Below are 17,837 nucleotides of genomic sequence, written 5' to 3'. Positions count from 1 at the left end.
TTGTAACTGGGAAAAAATGTCATTCAGCAAACACACATTCTTTTTTCTTTTTTAACTCATGCAATTAACAGCTTGAGGCAATAAGTTTCACTTAATGTTGTCAGATGTTAAGAACTTGGAACAGTTTCTGGAGAAAGTATTTTTTTTTTTCTTCCAGGCTTGTCTCTGCTGACTCTGTGTTTGAGTACAGAGTTACCAACTGTGTTCTACCTGTGTCATGTCTGTGAGGAGACGTGCACACTGAAGGACATACTGCCACACCTCCTTTCTGACAACCATTACATTAACTATTATGTAAGGAAATGAACTCATTACTATAAATTAATCAGTAAAATCTTTGTAGCACAGTTTAATTATTTTTTTCTTTTGTTTTCTAGGGCTACACAAATCCCAACAAACTGTGTTTCTCCTGGATTTCTGCAATGGAAATGCGAGACATTCTGCAGCTTGACATTGTGAAGGAAGTAAAGGATAAAGGACCTGGACAGTTACAGGTTTGTACCTGGAGGTGTAAAGATGTGCATCGAATAAATTATAAAATGTTTCATGAATTGGCTGTGCTGGATTGGTGAAGTGGTATAATAATTTTAAGATTCATATCTTAAAAATCTTTACACAAAGTCTCCACTACCTAAGGAGCCAACAAATCTAATTATATTTATTCTTTGTGTCATGAATGTAGCGAACTACCCTATTGGCCCAAATATAAGGTGGCCCTGATTATAAGACGACCCCATATTTACTTCCACCAAAGAGGTATTTTTTTCCACAGGCACTTGTCTGTCTGTTAGTTTCTCTGTTAGTAGGATAAATCAAAAAAGAAATTATTAGATTTTTTTTTTTCCCCAATTTGGTGAGCAGATGCCAGATAGTTAATGTTCTATGATATAAGTGGTTCGCGTTTGGAGGTGATCCGCAATATATTCTGTAACTGAGATCCAGAAGAATGTTTGGCACATATTATTTAAAGGTTGTGAAAGGATGTTATTGAAATTTGGTGAGCAGATGGATATTGATTTTGTTTTGAATTTGATCTGGAACATATTTAGGATCTCTGATCCAGAAGAAATTTTAAAGTATGGCAATCCGTGGTCATGGTGGATGTATGTGCTCTCTAGTTTTCAGATGTATTTTCACGGCCAACATGGTAATTTGCTTACAAAAACGACTTTTGTGATTCTTGTGTACAACTTACTTCAGTCACAACTATAAATCACTGAGTTTATACACTGTTTGTCTACTTCCTTTTGTGGACGCGGCAAAGACTTCCAGAGTGTTGTAATAATTCTGACAGAACTGCTGATTCTCAGAGGAATTTGTCTGCAAAAGATCAGATGTGATGAGTCATTCTTTCTTGCATGTACACTGGAGAACAACACTGTCAACAAATGTTTATATATGAGAGTGACTATGGCGAGGTGAATGCTAATTTGTGTATGACTGAGATGGATCCATTGTTGACCCCTGTTGGAGCTGCTGAGCTCGTCCACACATTACTTCAGACTTGTATGTTAAAAAAAAAAGTGCCTGCAAAGTAGAAGTGTGATATGACCCATAATGCATCTGTAGTCACAGTGATGGGAGTCTTCCAGAAATTCCTTGAAATCCAGGTATCTACTTCCGTGGTGAACGTTTCCGGGTTATTTTTTGTTTTCCTGGCCTGCGGCAGATTGAGTCTGTGGTTTGATTTCAGGATGTTCATTATTGTAAAATCATTTGGAAATGTCTTCACTGAGATGACACAGTGGACATTAAGTCTCATGTTTTCACGTCCTGATCCGAGACTAAAGGATAAATGTAATGTGCCGCTGCTTGTCTGCACAACAGATAATGAGAGACGCCGTTACAGATTTTACGGTGAACTCTGCATTGCTGCAAAGAAATGGGTGAAAATGTTATTCTGCTGCAGGGAGATGATTTAAAGTTCATCAGGAATAAATTAAAGTAACAGGAAGACAGAGGACGGGAAGGAGAGGAGCAGTTGTAGCCAGTAAGACAGTATTTCTGGTATTTATATTTGAATTTACATTTTGCAAATTGTTTCATACTTTTACTTTGGATACACTGTGTGCTTCTTACCCTCTATGCTGCTATCCAGTGCTGCTGGAACCTTAATTTCCCTGAGGGAGTCTTCCCAAGGGATTAATAAAGTTCTATCTAATCTAATCTAAATGAGTCTGGTTTGAGCAAAAAGGACCAAAACTCTGACCAGATTTTTTAAAATCCTCATTTATACAGAAAAGCTAACAGTCCCAGAAATTATTTGATCTTATATCATGTTTTTGACAGAATTCTATATCAGTTGGCGTTATTCAAGTAAGTCAGAAAAATCAAAATCTGTCAAACTTTCTGCATGCAAACATGATATGTTAGCCTGATAAATCTGAATTTTATGGTTTCTTCTGTTACACTGGTGTGAAGTATTCATGTGGAGAAAAATATGACAAACATTTAAAATACTCATAGAATCAGATATTGATGTGAAAAACATCATTTTGCATGACAGATATGTAAATTGTCAGAATCTCAGAAATACTGACTTGAGCACTGGATGAAAAAATCTGTGTTGTTGGGTTTCCCATTTATATAAGTGAATAAGAATAAAATTTAAACCCAAATCGGTGTTGCTGAGAAATAAAAGTGATATTGGTGACTTAATGAACAGTAGGTGCCGCTTCACTTGTATCAAACTTTATTGTTGTTCATGTCATGTGGAATGTCTCAAAACTAAACCTACTTCTAGGCATCTTATACAACCCCTGGCAAAAATTATGGAATCACCGGCCTCGGAGGATGTTCATTCAGTTGTTTAATTTTGTAGAAAAAAAGCAGATCACAGACACGACACAAAACTAAAGTCATTTCAAATGGCAAATTTCTGGCTTTAAGAAACACTATAAGAAATCAAGAAAAAAAATTGTGGCAGTCAGTAACGGTTATTTTTTTAGACCAAGCAGAGGGAAAAAAATATGGACTCACTCAATTCTGAGGAAAAAATTATGGAATCATGAAAAACAAAAGAACACTCCAACACATCACTAGTACTTTGTTGTACCACCTCTGGCTCCATCCAGACATGGGTGTGGTAATTGTGCTGGAGACCCTCCTGTCCTGTGCACCAACAGCTTTTCCTGTGTATTCGTTTTGTGAATTGTTCTGTAATTTGTGTTTGTATCATGGCCCAAGCAGAGGATCACCCCTTTGAGTCTGGTCTGCTTGAGTTTTCTTCCTCAGAGGGAGTTATTCTTTACCACTGCTGCTCTGGGGGTTTGTAAAGTTAAGACCTTAGTTGTGGCAACTAAGGTGTGACTTGAGGCAACTCTGTTGTGATTTGGTGCTATATAAATGAAAATAAATTGAAATTGAAAATCAAATTGAAATAACTGAAAAAATATTGGATGGACTCTTCAAACATACAAGTTTACATACAGTAAATAGAGATATAGAGTTGGTCCTGTGCACCAACAGCAATTTTTGTATATTCGTCCGTGAATTGTTCTGTGAATTGTTTCTGTAATTTATGTTTGTAGCATGGCCCAAGCAGAGGGTCACCCCTTTGAGTAAATTGGTGAAAATAAATTGAAATTGAAATTAACCATATGTCATTAATGTAGAATTGATTACCTGTAAAATGAACTGATGTATTTTCACAACCTTTGAATGAGTTACTTGGGAGCGGGTCACCCCCTGTTGCATCACCATGTTGATAGAGTAACCTGAATGGGACAAACTTACTCCATCTTTTGGATTTTGCACTGTGGTTGGAAGTTTGAGAACCCGTATTGTGACATGGAGGATTATACATGTTGCTTATCACAAGAGAAGGCAAATGAGCATGAATCCTGGTCACCTTAAAAGCGAAAACATGAAGTACAACAATATAGTGAGAGTGAGTTGCAATCGCAGTCTGAAACCTCACCACTAGATGACACTAAATCCTGCACACTGTAGCTTTAAAGTTGAAATATCTTGTTTTTTTAAACTTGTTTTTTGTGTGTGCAGATCTTGGAATTGCCTGAAAAGCTGATACAATCATTGGAAGCGAGCACCTACTGTACAGGTATAAGCATCATGTTCCTCCATGCATATTAATAAAACTATTGTGAGATGACAAACATGGTCTAATTTCCCTTCTAGTGATGCAAACTCTGAGTGGAAATGAAAAGCTCGCCAGTCTGCTCAAAGGTATGTTGCATGCATTTTTATTTTCTTTGACGGAATCAAACAAGGATTTCTATGTTGTAAAGAGTCGTGGAATATAGTAAAATGCAATATGGGAAACGTACTCTTGATTGATCATTTACAAGGTCTATATTTTTCCTCAACTCATTTAGCTCGACCCTTTGTGAAATGAATTGAACGTGACTGTTAGGTTTAAAATCACCTAAACATCATTAAACTGCAACAGAGAAAGACACAACAGTCAAATAATCAGAGAGTAGAATTCAATTGGAAATGCTCGCGAGGAGTGCAGCACAGAGACAAGCTTATCTAACAATCTCCAAACTGCACTGAACTCTGGCTGCGCTCTCGCTCTTTTTATTTAGGATGTCCCTACATACAGGCGCGGCTGTCAGCATATGTGGCTGGAACATTTGAGCAATCATAAGCAGGTTTTGCAACTTCAGGTTTTGCAACTTCAGGTTTTGCAACTTCAGGTTTTGCGACTTCAGGTTGCTGGTGTGGGGAAGGTACGGCTAGAACACCCTGTCCCGTGCTCCGTTCTCAGGCGTTATCTCAGCCAGCACATGTCAGTTAACCTTTTGTTCTTTCCTGTGGTTTAAACCACATGCGTGCGAGTAGAAACATCAGCTTGCAAGCTTGTTGCGTGCATGCTTGGTGTTGTTTCTACTTGTGGGTTAAAAAGTGAGGTTTTTTCTTTTATATAACTACACAAGTGCTAAATCCAATACCTTTTGAATAATTTTTCATAAGCTCCTAATCTTGCAAACGTTGTGTTCTGTATTGTAAACCTTTATGGTAGCATGGTAGCATAACTAATTCATGCATTTATTTCCTCTAGGCTGGACTATTGTAATTCATTATTATCAGGTTGTCCTAAAAGTTCCCTGAAAAGCCTTCAGTTAATTCAAAATGCTGCAGCTAGAGTACTGACAGGGACTAGAAGGAGAGAGCATATCTCACCCATATTGGCCTCTCTTCATTGGCTTCCTGTTAATTCTAGAATATAATTTAAAATTCTTCTTCTTACTTATAAGGTTTTGAATAATCAGGTCCCATCTTATCTTAGGGACCTCATAGTACCATATCACCCCAATAGAGTGCTTCGCTCTCAGACTGCAGGCTTACTTGTAGTTCCTAGGTTTTGTAAGAGTAGAATGGGAGGCAGAGCCTTCAAGTTTCAGGCTCGTCTCCTCTGGAACCAGCTCCTAATTCAGATCAGGGAGACAGACACCCTCTCTGCTTTTAAGATTAGGCTTAAAACTTTCCTTTTTGCTAAAGCTTATAGTTAGGGCTGGATCAGGTGACCCTGAACCATCCCTTAGTTATGCTGCTATAGACTTAGACTGCTGGGGGGTTCCCATGATGCACTGAGTGTTTCTTTCTCTTTTTGCTCTGTATGCACCACTCTGCATTTAATCATTAGTGATTGATCTCTGCTCCCCTCCACAGCATGTCTTTTTCCTGGTTCTCTCCCTCAGCCCCAACCAGTCCCAGCAGAAGACTGCCCCTCCCTGAGCCTGGTTCTGCTGGAGGTTCTTCCTGTTAAAAGGGAGTTTTTTCCTTCCCACTGTCGCCAAGTGCTTGCTCACAGGGGGTCATTTTGACCGTTGGGGTTTTTCCGTAATTATTGTATGGCTTTGCCTTACAATATAAAGCGCCTTGGGGCAACTGTTTGTTGTGATTTGGGGCTATATATAAATAAAATTGATTTGATTTGATGGGCCAAGCAGTGGGTCACCCCTTTGAGTCTGGTCTGCTTGATGTTTCCTCAGTATCTTTAGAGGGAGTTTTTCCTTACCACTGCCGCCTGTGTCCTTGCTGTAGGGTCGGTAAGGTTAGGCCTTACTTGTGTGAAGCGCCTTGAGGCAGTTTTGTTGTGATTTCGCGCTATATCAACTAATTAAATTAATTAAACTCTGCTTTGGTCTGTGAGACCTCCACCACGGGAGAAAATTTCAGTAGTTTGACTTGGCTTCTCTTGTTCTTTGATATGGCAGAAGTTGTGGCAAGTTAAACAAGTGAGTAAACATGAGACACGGAATGCAGCGGTGGTTGTGAAAACAACCGTTTTCAGCTAAAACCAAAGTTAAATTTCACAGAAAGAAATGATCTCTTGTGATTAACAAATAGTGACTTTATTTATATAGCACTTTCAGAATAAATACATTAGTCTTTGCACACAAAGGTTGGGAGAAGTTCACAAGCACCCCCCCATGTACATACATTTGGCCTAGAATGTGGTTCAGCCTCATATTCCACCTTCTACACGCCCACATTCAACACGAATAAGAAGTCCCTTCAGCTTGTCTCTGTGACGTAATCCTTCAGAGCCTATATAAAGTGAAACTTTATCCAGAATCTGGATCTGTATTGCCTCTAAAATTTAATGAAGTCTTCCATGACCGAATATCTATCTGTAAATAGATTAGACTAATGTATTAACACCTCTTGTTAATGTATTTTTACTTCTTATGTGTTTTTATATTTGTCTTTTTTATTGGTATTTTATTGAATGGATGAACTGTGTATGTATGAATGCTCTCGGGCAAATGAATTTCCCCTTAAAGGCGATGAATAAAGTATCTATCTCTATCTATCTCTATCTCTATCTCTGTCTATCTATCTATCTATCTATCTATCTATCTATCTATCTATCTATCTATCTAGTATGAAGCACAAACAAACAAACTGACAAAATACACGGTTATTTCTTTAACATTCAAGTTTAAATGGTAATGCTAAATATCAATGTCACACAAAATTGATGGAAAAAAGTGCTATTTTTGTGGTAAACTTTGTGCATATCTCTGGAAATAGGGATGGGTATCGAGAACCGGTTCCTTTCGGGTATCGTATCGGTCCTTCAGAGTGGCCGTTGTTTTGGGGGGTGTTTGTCAGGAAAATGATAATTTCTCTACATTGATTACAGACCCTGCAGCTGGTCTGTAATCAGCTTTTCTGCAGCGCGGCTTTGCTTTGAACCTTGAACCAATCAAAGCAGTGGTTCGCAGATTGAAGCAATGCATCGATCTATTGCTTCGTTTATTCTTTCTTTCTTTCGCTTAATTTCCCCCCGCTAAAACCCTGAAGAGCATACGTTTGTGAGTATTATTTACCTTTTCTATGTTAAACCAACCTGTTATGGTTTTCTGAAACAGTTGATAGATGTATTTTATAACTTAAAAACGGGAGTGATGCTAACGCGTTAGCATGTCTATCGGCATTTTCAATGTTAAAAGTTTGCATTAAGCAGTTGCAGCTATCATCACGTTCGAGTGCATTTGTTTTCAAATTGTAATATTTCTTAAATGTATTTTTGTTTATATATTAATAATCTAATGATTATTATATATAATTTTAGAGAAAGAGACAAAAAGAACCTGAATAGAAACACAACAGAAAATATAAAAGCATCTAACAATGAACATACATAAATAAATACATACATAAATAAGTGTTTCCTGTGAACACCTAGTGACTCTTACACCTCCATTTCATCCCTGTCTTATTTAAGTTTAATGACAGTTTGTTTCGGTCAAACCATATTTTCAATGTGTTAATTTCTTCAGTGATTTCCTCCAGAACTATCTGCCAAACTAGAAAACTGCTGCATCCTAGTAAGAGCAGAATACTACTGGAATGAATTTGAATAAGGAAAGTTGTTTTTTTTTTTTCCTCACCTAAATGGATGCTGCACTCACTCCAGTTTATCGTCTGGAATAGTCCCAGATTGCATTTCAAAGCTTCTAGAATTGAAACATTTTCGTGCAGGTGGTGTTGGGGGGTAATTTTGTGTTTTAGCTTTTTTTTTTTTGTTTTTCACCACTTTCATCCCTGAATATGTCAATTGTGAGTCACTTTTGTGCGGATTAAAGTTACTAACTGGGACTCCTGTCTTGTTGCGAGAAAGAAACGAGAATCGTCCTCCGTTCTGTTCACACAGCTCCAAACGTTGCGCGGCTCTCTGACGAGTCAAGTTAGAACGATAGAATCCAGTCTGAATTAATAACTTCAAAGCGAAACACCGTTTTGTTTATTTTTATTTATGTCCAGAGATCAAGGATACAGTGACCAATTTCATATTTATTTACTTTAAGATTCAATGAAATACATAGAAAACCTGTAAAGCCTACTTTTAGTACAAAATTCACGAGGTATCGATAAGGGAATCGATAAGGAATCAGATCGATAAGCAGAATCGATAATGGCATTGATATCGATAAAATCTTATCAATACCCATCCCTATCTGGAACCGTGCGAAATTTTTCCATGAAATTTTCAGTACCTGTCAAATAGACTATAGGCAACTCGTAGATAAATCTGGATGGTGCTAAATAAAACAATAGCTTGTTCATGACAAGGCCTTAAAGCAGCAAAAACGGGTCAAGACATGAGTGAAAAGTCAAAACAACCCAAGCTAACGGACTACCAACTGTCTTCGTGGCAAGGCGCAGAGAGCTAACACTATCACAGTTCAGATGGCTGTGCCTGTCTAGTTTTGTTACGGAACAATTGTCACACAATCTTACACTGTCTGAAAAAGCTGTAGTGAGTCAGTGGTTTGTGTCATTACCCTTAAACGTAACGTCCACATCAGCAATATGAAAACTGACTGTTCCAAAAAGCTGTTAAAGTGTCAGAGATGTTATTTTATTCTCCAAGGAAAAAGGCAGGACATCTTAAAAGGGGGTAGTGGAGTGTGCAGAGGGAGGTCAGATGTCAGAGTCCAGCTGCAGGCTGAGGGAGAAGGGGCCTCAAAACTCTGTATTCAGTATCTGTATTTGTTGATCGAAGTTTTCAATAAATTTACTCGATTGATAAGTACAGGGCAGTTGTCATCCACGATTAACAAACACAACACACCGGGTGGAGAGGAGAAACAGGAGGCAGAAGATGGATGAAATACTGTCTGTTCTAACATCTATAAACACTGAGTTCTCCTTGAGATTTAACAGAGTTATGGGAGCAATTTAGAGCAAGAGGAGAGAGATAAGTGACTGCACAGAGCGAGTAGCACAAACGGAGATACGCATATCTGTCTCAATTATAAGGATAAGATAGCTGTCATTTCTGCAGCATGTGTTAAAAGTGACATTTGTTCTAAAACGCAGCAGGTACAACTTTATCTAGTTCTGGCTGCTGGGATACACCAGCTACGAAAACAGTTTGACTCAGTCCGAGAGGAGTTGCACAGATGTTGGATTTGGCGTGGACTGATACACTCGGTAAAACTACTGGTGATTTATGAAGAGAATACTTACGCCTTTAAAACTCTAGCGGAGGCTCAAGAGTTTCTGAAAAGGATCCAGAAGAATACAGACAGATAATATTAAAGGTTTATTAACCTGAGGTCTGTACGGGAAAATATCATGGCCTCCTATGATATACACTCAACAAAAATATAAACGCAACACTTTTGGTTTTGCTCCCATTTTCTATGAGATGAACTCAAAGATCTAAAACTTTTTCCACATACACAATATCACCATTTCCCTCAAATATTGTTCACAAACCAGTCTAATCTGTGATAGTGAGCACTTCTCCTTTGCTGAGATAATCCATCCCACCTCACAGGTGTGCCATATCAAGATGCTGATTAGACACCATGATTAGTGCACAGGTGTGCCTTAGACTGTCCACAATAAAAGGCCACTCTGAAAGGTGCAGTTTTGTTTTATTGGGGGGGGATACCAGTCAGTATCTGGTGTGACCACCATTTGCCTCATGCAGTGCAACACATCTCCTTCGCATAGAGTTGATCAGGTTGTCAATTGTGGCCTGTGGAATGTTGGTCCACTCCTCTTCAATGGCTGTGCAAAGTTGCTGGATATTGGCAGGAACTGGTACACGCTGTCGTATACGCCGGTCCAGAGCATCCCAAACATGATCAATGGGTGACATGTCCGGTGAGTATGCCGGCCATGCAAGAACTGGGACATTTTCAGCTTCCAAGAATTGTGTACAGATCCTTGCAACATGGGGCCGTGCATTATCCTGCTGCAACATGAGGTGATGTTCTTGGATGTATGGCACAACAATGGGCCTCAGGATCTCGTCACGGTATCTCTGTGCATTCAAAATGCCATCAATAAAATGCACCTGTGTTCTTCATCCATAACAGATGCCTGCCCATACCATAACCCCACTGCCACCATGGGCCACTCGATCCACAACATTGACATCAGAAAACCGCTCAGCCACACGATGCCACACACGCTGTCTGCCATCTGCCCTGGACAGTGTGAACCGGGATTCATCCATGAAGAGAACACCTCTCCAACATGCCAAATGCCAGCGAATGTGAGCATTTGCCCACTCAAGTCGGTTACGACGACGAACTGGAGTCAGATCGAGACCCCGATGAGGACGACGAGCATGCAGATGAGCTTCCCTGAGACGGTTTCTGACAGTTTGTGCAGAAATTCTTTGGTTATGCAAACCGATTGTTTCAGCAGCTGTCCGAGTGGCTGGTCTCAGACGATCTTGGAGGTGAACATGCTGGATGTGGAGGTCCTGGGCTGGTGTGGTTACACATGGTCTGCGGTTGTGAAGCTGGTTGGATGTACTGCCAAATTCTCTGAAACGCCTTTGGAGACGGCTTATGGTAGAGACATGAACATTCAATACACGAGCAACAGCTCTGGTTGATATTCCTGCTGTCAGCATGCCAACTGCACGCTCCCTCAAATCTTGCGACATCTGTGGCATTGTGATAAAACTGCACCTTTCAGAGTGGCCTTTTATTGTGGGCAGTCTAAGGCACACCTGTGCACTAATCATGGTGTCTAATCAGCATCTTGATATGGCACACCTGTGAGGTGGGATGGATTATCTCAGCAAAGGAGAAGTGCTCACTATCACAGATTTAGACTGGTTTGTGAACAATATTTGAGGGAAATGGTGATATTGTGTATGTGGAAAAAGTTTTAGATCTTTGAGTTCATCTCATACAAAATGGGAGCAAAACCAAAAGTGTTGCGTTTATATTTTTGTTGAGTGTAGATGGAGGTGTGTGAAAAACACAGGTGAATTTTAACTGAAAATGCAGGAAATTGAAATGAGAAAGTTTTGTGAATAATTGTATTTATTATTTGGCACATTTAGTTGATGTCATGTTTTACATCTGGCAAAGTTGAGATATTTCCTTTGGTCAGAGCTTGTCTGGGTACCAGAGACTAATTAATGGTGATATCAACGTCCATTGTTCACTATTGTTACCTAATGTCCCTAATTTCTCCAAAATGTTAGTCCTATGAACTTTCCATTTTCGCAGCGTTCATCCTTGATCCAAAATACATAAGCATACCAAATTGCAAATGTCAGCTCTCCCACGTTTCTCCGTTGAAGTCAGACACACACAGAGGCCGCTTGGCTTTTAATATATAGATGTGAAGTTGTAGTTGCAGGAAATGGCTTCCATTGGTATTTGAAAAAGGCACAAATGTTGGTGCTTCTCCCAGATGATGTCTCCTCTCGTACCATCTTTCTCTAGAATTCTGGGGAGAGCCCTGGAAATGATGACAGTGTTGTCATTGCAATTTGTATAGCTTACTGCACCCAATGCGTAATATCAGAATTGATCTTTGTCCCTCTAGATGGAAAGCCAAAGAGGATGATGATGCAAGCATACCAAAGAGATCACAACAGGAATCATGTACTTCTTGGTCAGTTGTTGGATGAACAGATGAATGCATTTTTCCCCCTTCATCCCATCACGGGTTACAGGGGCCAGTATAGCATATAGGCTGTGCTCATAGTGTCATCTGATTATTGTGCTTCAGGGATGCAGCACATCGTGGAATGTACATGTGTCGGGCAGACAGAAAAGACGTTCTACCTGTGCACCCACTGCTGTGAGGTCATCACCACCTGTACTATCATCAAACATGTCATCAGCTTTGACCACTTATTTTCTTACATTGTAAGTAACACTAAAAGAAGCAGTTCATAAAGCAGAGAATATATCCCAGACATTATACGGGCATCCCCGTGATGTCAGCACAACCTATCAAGTTCCATCGCAGAGATGTCTCTGTAAGGTCTTTTGCTAATTGGCAATATGTCACTGAGACATCTGTATAGTTCTGATCCACCAGGACTCTTCCTAGAGCTGGCCGCCCATCTAAACTGAACGAGTGTGGGAGAAGGGCCTTAGTCAGGTAGGTGACCAAGAACCTGATGGTCACTCTGTCAGAGCGCCAGCATTCCTCTGTGGAGAGAGGAGAACCTTCCAAAAGGACAGCTATCTCTGCAGCAATCCACCAATCAGGTCTGTATGGTAGAGTGGCCAGACGGAAGCCACTCCTTAGTAAAAGGCACATGGCAGCCCACCTGGAGTTTGACAAAAGGCACCTGAAGGACTCTCAGACCATGAGAAACAAAATTCTCTGCTCTGATGAGACAAAGATTGAACTCTTTGCTGTGAATGCCAAGTGTCATGTTCCCCTACAATGAAGCATGTTGGTGGCAACATCACTGCTCCAGAGCACTCTTGACTTCAGACTGGGGTGACAATTCATCTTTCAGCAGGATAAATGGCCCTAAGCACACAGCCAAGATATCAAAGGAGTGGCTTCAGGACAACTCTGTGAATGTCCTTGAGTGGCCCAGCCAGAACCCAGACCTGAATCTGATTAAACATCTCTGGAGAGATCTGAAAACGTCTGTGCACCGACGCTCCCCATCCAACCTGATGAAGCTTGAGAGGTGCTGCAAAGAGGAATGGGCCAAACTGGCCAAAGATAGGTGCACCGAGCTTGTGGAATTATATTCAAGAAGACTCGAGGCTGTAATTGCTGCCAAAGGTGCATCAACAAAGTATTGAGCCAAGGGTTGAATACTTATGTACACGTGATTTATTCGTTTTTTATTTTTAATGAATTCGCAAATATTTCAAAGAAAATTTCTTCATGTTGTCATTATGGGGTGTAGTGAGTAGAATTTTGAGGGGAAAAATGAATTTACTCAATTTTGGAATAAGGCTATAACATAAAATGTGGGAAAAGGGCGATAGGATAGGTGCACCGAGCTTGTGGAATTATATTCAAGAAGACTTGAGGCTGTAATTGCTGCCAAAGGTGCATCAACAATGTATTGAGCCAAGGGTGTGAATACTTATGTACACGTGATTTATTAGTTTTTTATTTTTAATAAATTCACAAATATTTCAAAGAAACTTTCTTCATGTTGTCATTATGGGGTGTAGTGAGTAGAATTTTGAGGGGAAAAATGAATTTACTCAATTTTGGAATAAGGCTATAACATAAAATGTGGGAAAAGGGCGATAGGATAGGTGCACCGAGCTTGTGGAATTATATTCAAGAAGACTTGAGGCTGTAATTGCTGCCAAAGGTGCATCAACAATGTATTGAGCCAAGGGTGTGAATACTTATGTACACGTGATTTATTAGTTTTTTATTTTTAATAAATTCACAAATATTTCAAAGAAATGTTCTTCATGTTGTCATTATGGGGTGTAGTGAGTAGAATTTTTGAGGGGAAAAATTAATTTACTCAATTTTGGAATAAGGCTATAACATAAAATGTGGGAAAAGGGAAGTGTTGTGAATACTTTCTGGATGGACTGGATATTTTCTGTCAATCATATTAATAAAAATTATAATTTTTTTTAATAATAGGTGAAATGGGTGAATATGTAACTTACCAAAGCTTTGATTTGTATAGCAAGCATGGCACCCTAAAACTCTGAACAAGAAGAAGGTCTACACAGTGTACTCCAGTGGCCTTGCCTTAAAGATGTCTGACTTTGCAAAGCAGTCACTGAAAATTCATCAATCCTCCAGTACAGATATGAAGGTAAAATATAGCAAAATGGGTGCAATGATACAAGTTTTTATTGTTGTTCATATTATTAATGATGATTTGAATCTCTTTTAAAGCAAGTGAGTCTAGAACCTGCAGTGTTCTCATCAGTGAGTTCTCTGAATTATGTAGAAGGTGGGTACTTCTAATTTTATACTTCTTTAAATCTAACTGTACATCTACAAATATGAGGAGGTTTTGCCATTTTCTGTTGTGGTGTATTTTAGCTTTGAAAAAACTGCAATCCATCAGAAAAGAGAAAAGGGAAAGCAACCTCAAGACACTCATCAAACCAGGCCAGAGGCTGAGTAAGTACTGGTTCAGTATTTAGTCAGTAGACCGGCCAACCTACTCAGGATCATTTTTTCTATGTGGCATTTTGATTTGGGTTCATCGAGTGCCCCTAAAACAGATGATGATGATGATGACAAATTACAGTGCTCATAACATTATATTAACATTATTAAGAATGATAACACAAGTTAGTGTAGTTAAGCAAGTTAGCTCACAGTTAAGAGTGTAACAATGTTATTATAAATAAGCGCAGGAATTTTTGCAGAAATTTATTAGTACATGATATTGAAATTGAACTTGTAAATGAAACTAAATTTCTTGTTTTTTTTTATTGACGATAAATTAAGTTTGAAAACGCATAAATTATGTTAAATCTAAAATGTCAAAAGCCACTGCAATTCTGTATAAAGCAAAAGACTTCATCTCCCAACACTCATTAGCTACTTTATATCATTCATTACTTGTTCCATATATGACCTATTGTATTGAAGTTTGGGGTAACGCCTATAAAGCTAATACAAATCCAATATTTTTTCTACAATAGAAAGCTATAAGAATTATTACTTTTAAATTTTGGGACTGGATTGATTAGATCATAATAAAAATTATGTTAAACTTTTACCACAACATGTCCAGGACCTGTTTAAAGTGAGGGACTCCAGTTATAATTTGCGAGGAACATGATTATTTGACAAATCAAAGATTTGAACTACTGTATAAAGTCATTGTGTTTCTGTTAATATTTGGAATAAGTGTCCTGATAACATTAAATTATTTTGTAACTTTGTTAGCTTTAAAGGGCTCTATAAAAATTCTTCACTTTATTACTTGTTATAGCATGATGACTTGATGAATACACTTGTTGGTGCCTTCCTCAGCTACCTTAGCAGGTAGCTGTAGCTTTAGGCCAGGGGCAGATGTCGTCAGGTGGTGTCCAACCTTCACCGGGTGTTTCGGCCCTGAACCACAACACCCTCCAGTTGGTGGGCCTGCAGTGAGTGGCCAGCTCACTGCCCATCTGCCCCCGACTTTCAGCTTTCCTCCTCCCTTTTGCTCCAGATCCACCATGAGGCACGTTCTGCCTCCTCCCCCATCCGGCGAGCTGCTTGCTTTTTACTCTGCTCGTCCATCCCTATGGCAGAAAGGAAGCTCCATGTGAACTTCGCTGGGAAGTCCCTACACCCTATCTCTAGAGGGAAAACCCATTCCTGCCAGCCCCTGTCTCGGCATTCTTGGGCCAGAGGTTGGTATTTTGCAGCCTTCCTTTCGTGGGCCTCCTCACAGCCCTCTTCCCACGGCACCGTCAGCTCGACCAGGATTATCTTCTGGTCTCTTGCCGACCACAGCACTATGTCAGGGCGGAGGGATGTTTGCACCACCTCGGGAAACTGCAACCTCCTCCCTAGATCTACCCTCATCTTCCAGGAGGTTGTGTGGGTCTTTTCCCTTTGGTGGTCTGTACAGGCCTGGCTCCTTCCTTAAGGAAGGTGATCGCTCTTCCTGCAGTTGTGTGGGCTGGTCTCTTCTTGACTCTCTCCCGCTCTATGGTGTCAGCCAATGAGAGGAGCACTTTGTCGTGGCACCCCTGGGTTAAAGATGTTTTGCACCCAGAGAGTATGCGGGCCAGAGTCCCCTTCTGGCTGCACAACTTCCAAAGTGGATCCTCTCTTAGCCCCCATGTGTGCAGATGTACTGGGGAGGGGAGGGTATCATAGACTGACTGCAAGAGGAAGGAGATGCGGTATGGCTCCAGGCGCCACAGCTCCCTCCATGTGACTTTGCACCTGGGCAAATCCCATTTTGTCCAGGCCCCCTGGGATCCTTGCTGCACTGCTCTGGCTACTCGCTTCTTCTCCTCCCTGCTCCTCACTTCTGCCTGCACCATGCCTCACCTGGTTCTCATGTTTGCGCCTCCTCAGGTTTGAAATTGTGCAGAGCCGAGACCTTGTCGGTGGACGCATTGGTTGCCAACTATGTTCCGCAACTTCAGGGAACCGATGGCCTGTTCCACAGCTGTGTTGGCAGACCATTTGTGTCCAGACCTGGTTGTAATGCCAGCTTGTTTGATGAGGTCGTTGTTGGAATTCCTCAGGCTTAGGATGACCCTGCATTTTGCCACCTTGTACTCCTCAACAACTGATGACAGGGGGAGTTGCAGCTGACCAGACCGGATGTAAAGGCCCACTGCTGAGATGCTTGGGGGAATTCCCAGCCACATCCGCAGGTGCTTGTTGGTTTTCCTCTCAATGATCTCGATGGTAGTCATGGGAAACTCATAGACCGTGAATAGCCAAAGTAGCCTGGGCAAGAGGCCGTGTTGATACAGCCAGGTCTTGAACTTGCCCAGGAGTAAAGACTTGTCTATCTTCTTCAGCCATTCCTCGGTCTGCTTCACAGCCTCAGCAACATTGGCGCCATCTGTCAGCGACGCGTTGAACCATTTTCCCAGGCATTTTATTGGGCTGCCCTCAATGGATGGAATGACCTCACCCTGGACTTTGAGGCTAAACTTGCTGGTGACTCTGCCCTTCTTAATTAATTCATTAGGTTAATTAGGTTTATCGATTTTGTTTTGTTTTTGGGTTTGTGAATGTGCACTGCTGTTTGTGTTTTGAAATTTTACTTTAGTGATTAATTTATATTTTGTATTTGTTATCATGTGTGTATATATATATATATATATATATATATATATTAAAAAAACCCTGGCAAAAATTATGGAATCACCGGCCTCAGAGGATGTTCATTCAGTTGTTTAATTTTGTAGAATGACACAAAACTAAAGTCATTTCAAATGGCAAATTTCTGGCTTTAAGAAACACTATAAGAAATCAAGAAAAAAACTTGTGGCAGTCAGTAACGGTTACTTTTTTAGACCAAGCAGAGGGAAAAAATATGGACTCACTCAATTCTGAGTAATAAATTATGGAATCACCCTGTAAATTTTCATCACCAAAACTAACACCTGCATCAAATCAGATCTGCTCGTTAGTCTGCATCTAAAAAGGAGTGATTACACCTTGGAGAGCTGTTGCACCAAGTGGACTGACATGAATCATGGCTCCAACACGAGAAATGTCAATTGAAACAAAGGAGAGGATTATCAAACTCTTAAAAGAGGGTAAATCATCACGCAATGTTGCAAAAGATGTTGGTTGTTCACAGTCAGCTGTGTCTAAATTCTGGACCAAATACAAACAACATGGGAAGGTTGTTAAAGGCAAACATACTGGTAGACCAAGGAAGATGTCAAAGCATCAAGACAGAAAAGTTAAAGCAATATGTCTCAAAAATCGAAAATGCACAACAAAACAAATGAGGAACAAATGGGAGGAAACTGGAGTCAACGTCTGTGACCGAACTGTAAGAAACCGCCTAAAGGAAATGGGATTTACATACAGAAAAGCTAAACGAAAGCCATCATTAACACCTAAACAGAATAAAACAAGGTTACAATCGGCTAAGGAAAAGCAATCATGGACTGTGGATGACTGGATGAAAGTCATATTCAGTGATGAATCTCGAATCTGCATAG

General features: G+C 40.1%; 1 protein-coding gene across 2 annotated transcripts in view; it reads left to right on the top strand.

The window, feature by feature from the left end:
* The window catches only part of LOC117501876, a 120,487-nt gene that overhangs the window by 22,731 nt on the left and 79,919 nt on the right, over positions 1 to 17,837 (top strand). For both annotated transcript variants that reach the window (XM_034160843.1, XM_034160842.1), the window contains exons 6-14: positions 158 to 294; positions 378 to 494; positions 4,003 to 4,060; positions 4,138 to 4,185; positions 11,782 to 11,850; positions 11,968 to 12,107; positions 13,871 to 14,002; positions 14,086 to 14,143; positions 14,236 to 14,316. In XM_034160843.1, the coding sequence (XP_034016734.1) occupies positions 423 to 494; positions 4,003 to 4,060; positions 4,138 to 4,185; positions 11,782 to 11,850; positions 11,968 to 12,107; positions 13,871 to 14,002; positions 14,086 to 14,143; positions 14,236 to 14,316 (658 nt within the window). In that variant the 5' untranslated portion in view covers positions 158 to 294; positions 378 to 422. The remainder of the gene's footprint in view (positions 1 to 157; positions 295 to 377; positions 495 to 4,002; positions 4,061 to 4,137; positions 4,186 to 11,781; positions 11,851 to 11,967; positions 12,108 to 13,870; positions 14,003 to 14,085; positions 14,144 to 14,235; positions 14,317 to 17,837) is intronic.

Source organism: Thalassophryne amazonica, chromosome 20 (genome assembly GCF_902500255.1).
Source record: "Thalassophryne amazonica chromosome 20, fThaAma1.1, whole genome shotgun sequence".
Classification (NCBI taxonomy): domain Eukaryota; kingdom Metazoa; phylum Chordata; class Actinopteri; order Batrachoidiformes; family Batrachoididae; genus Thalassophryne; species Thalassophryne amazonica.
This window is presented reverse-complemented; position numbering and strand designations above follow the sequence as displayed.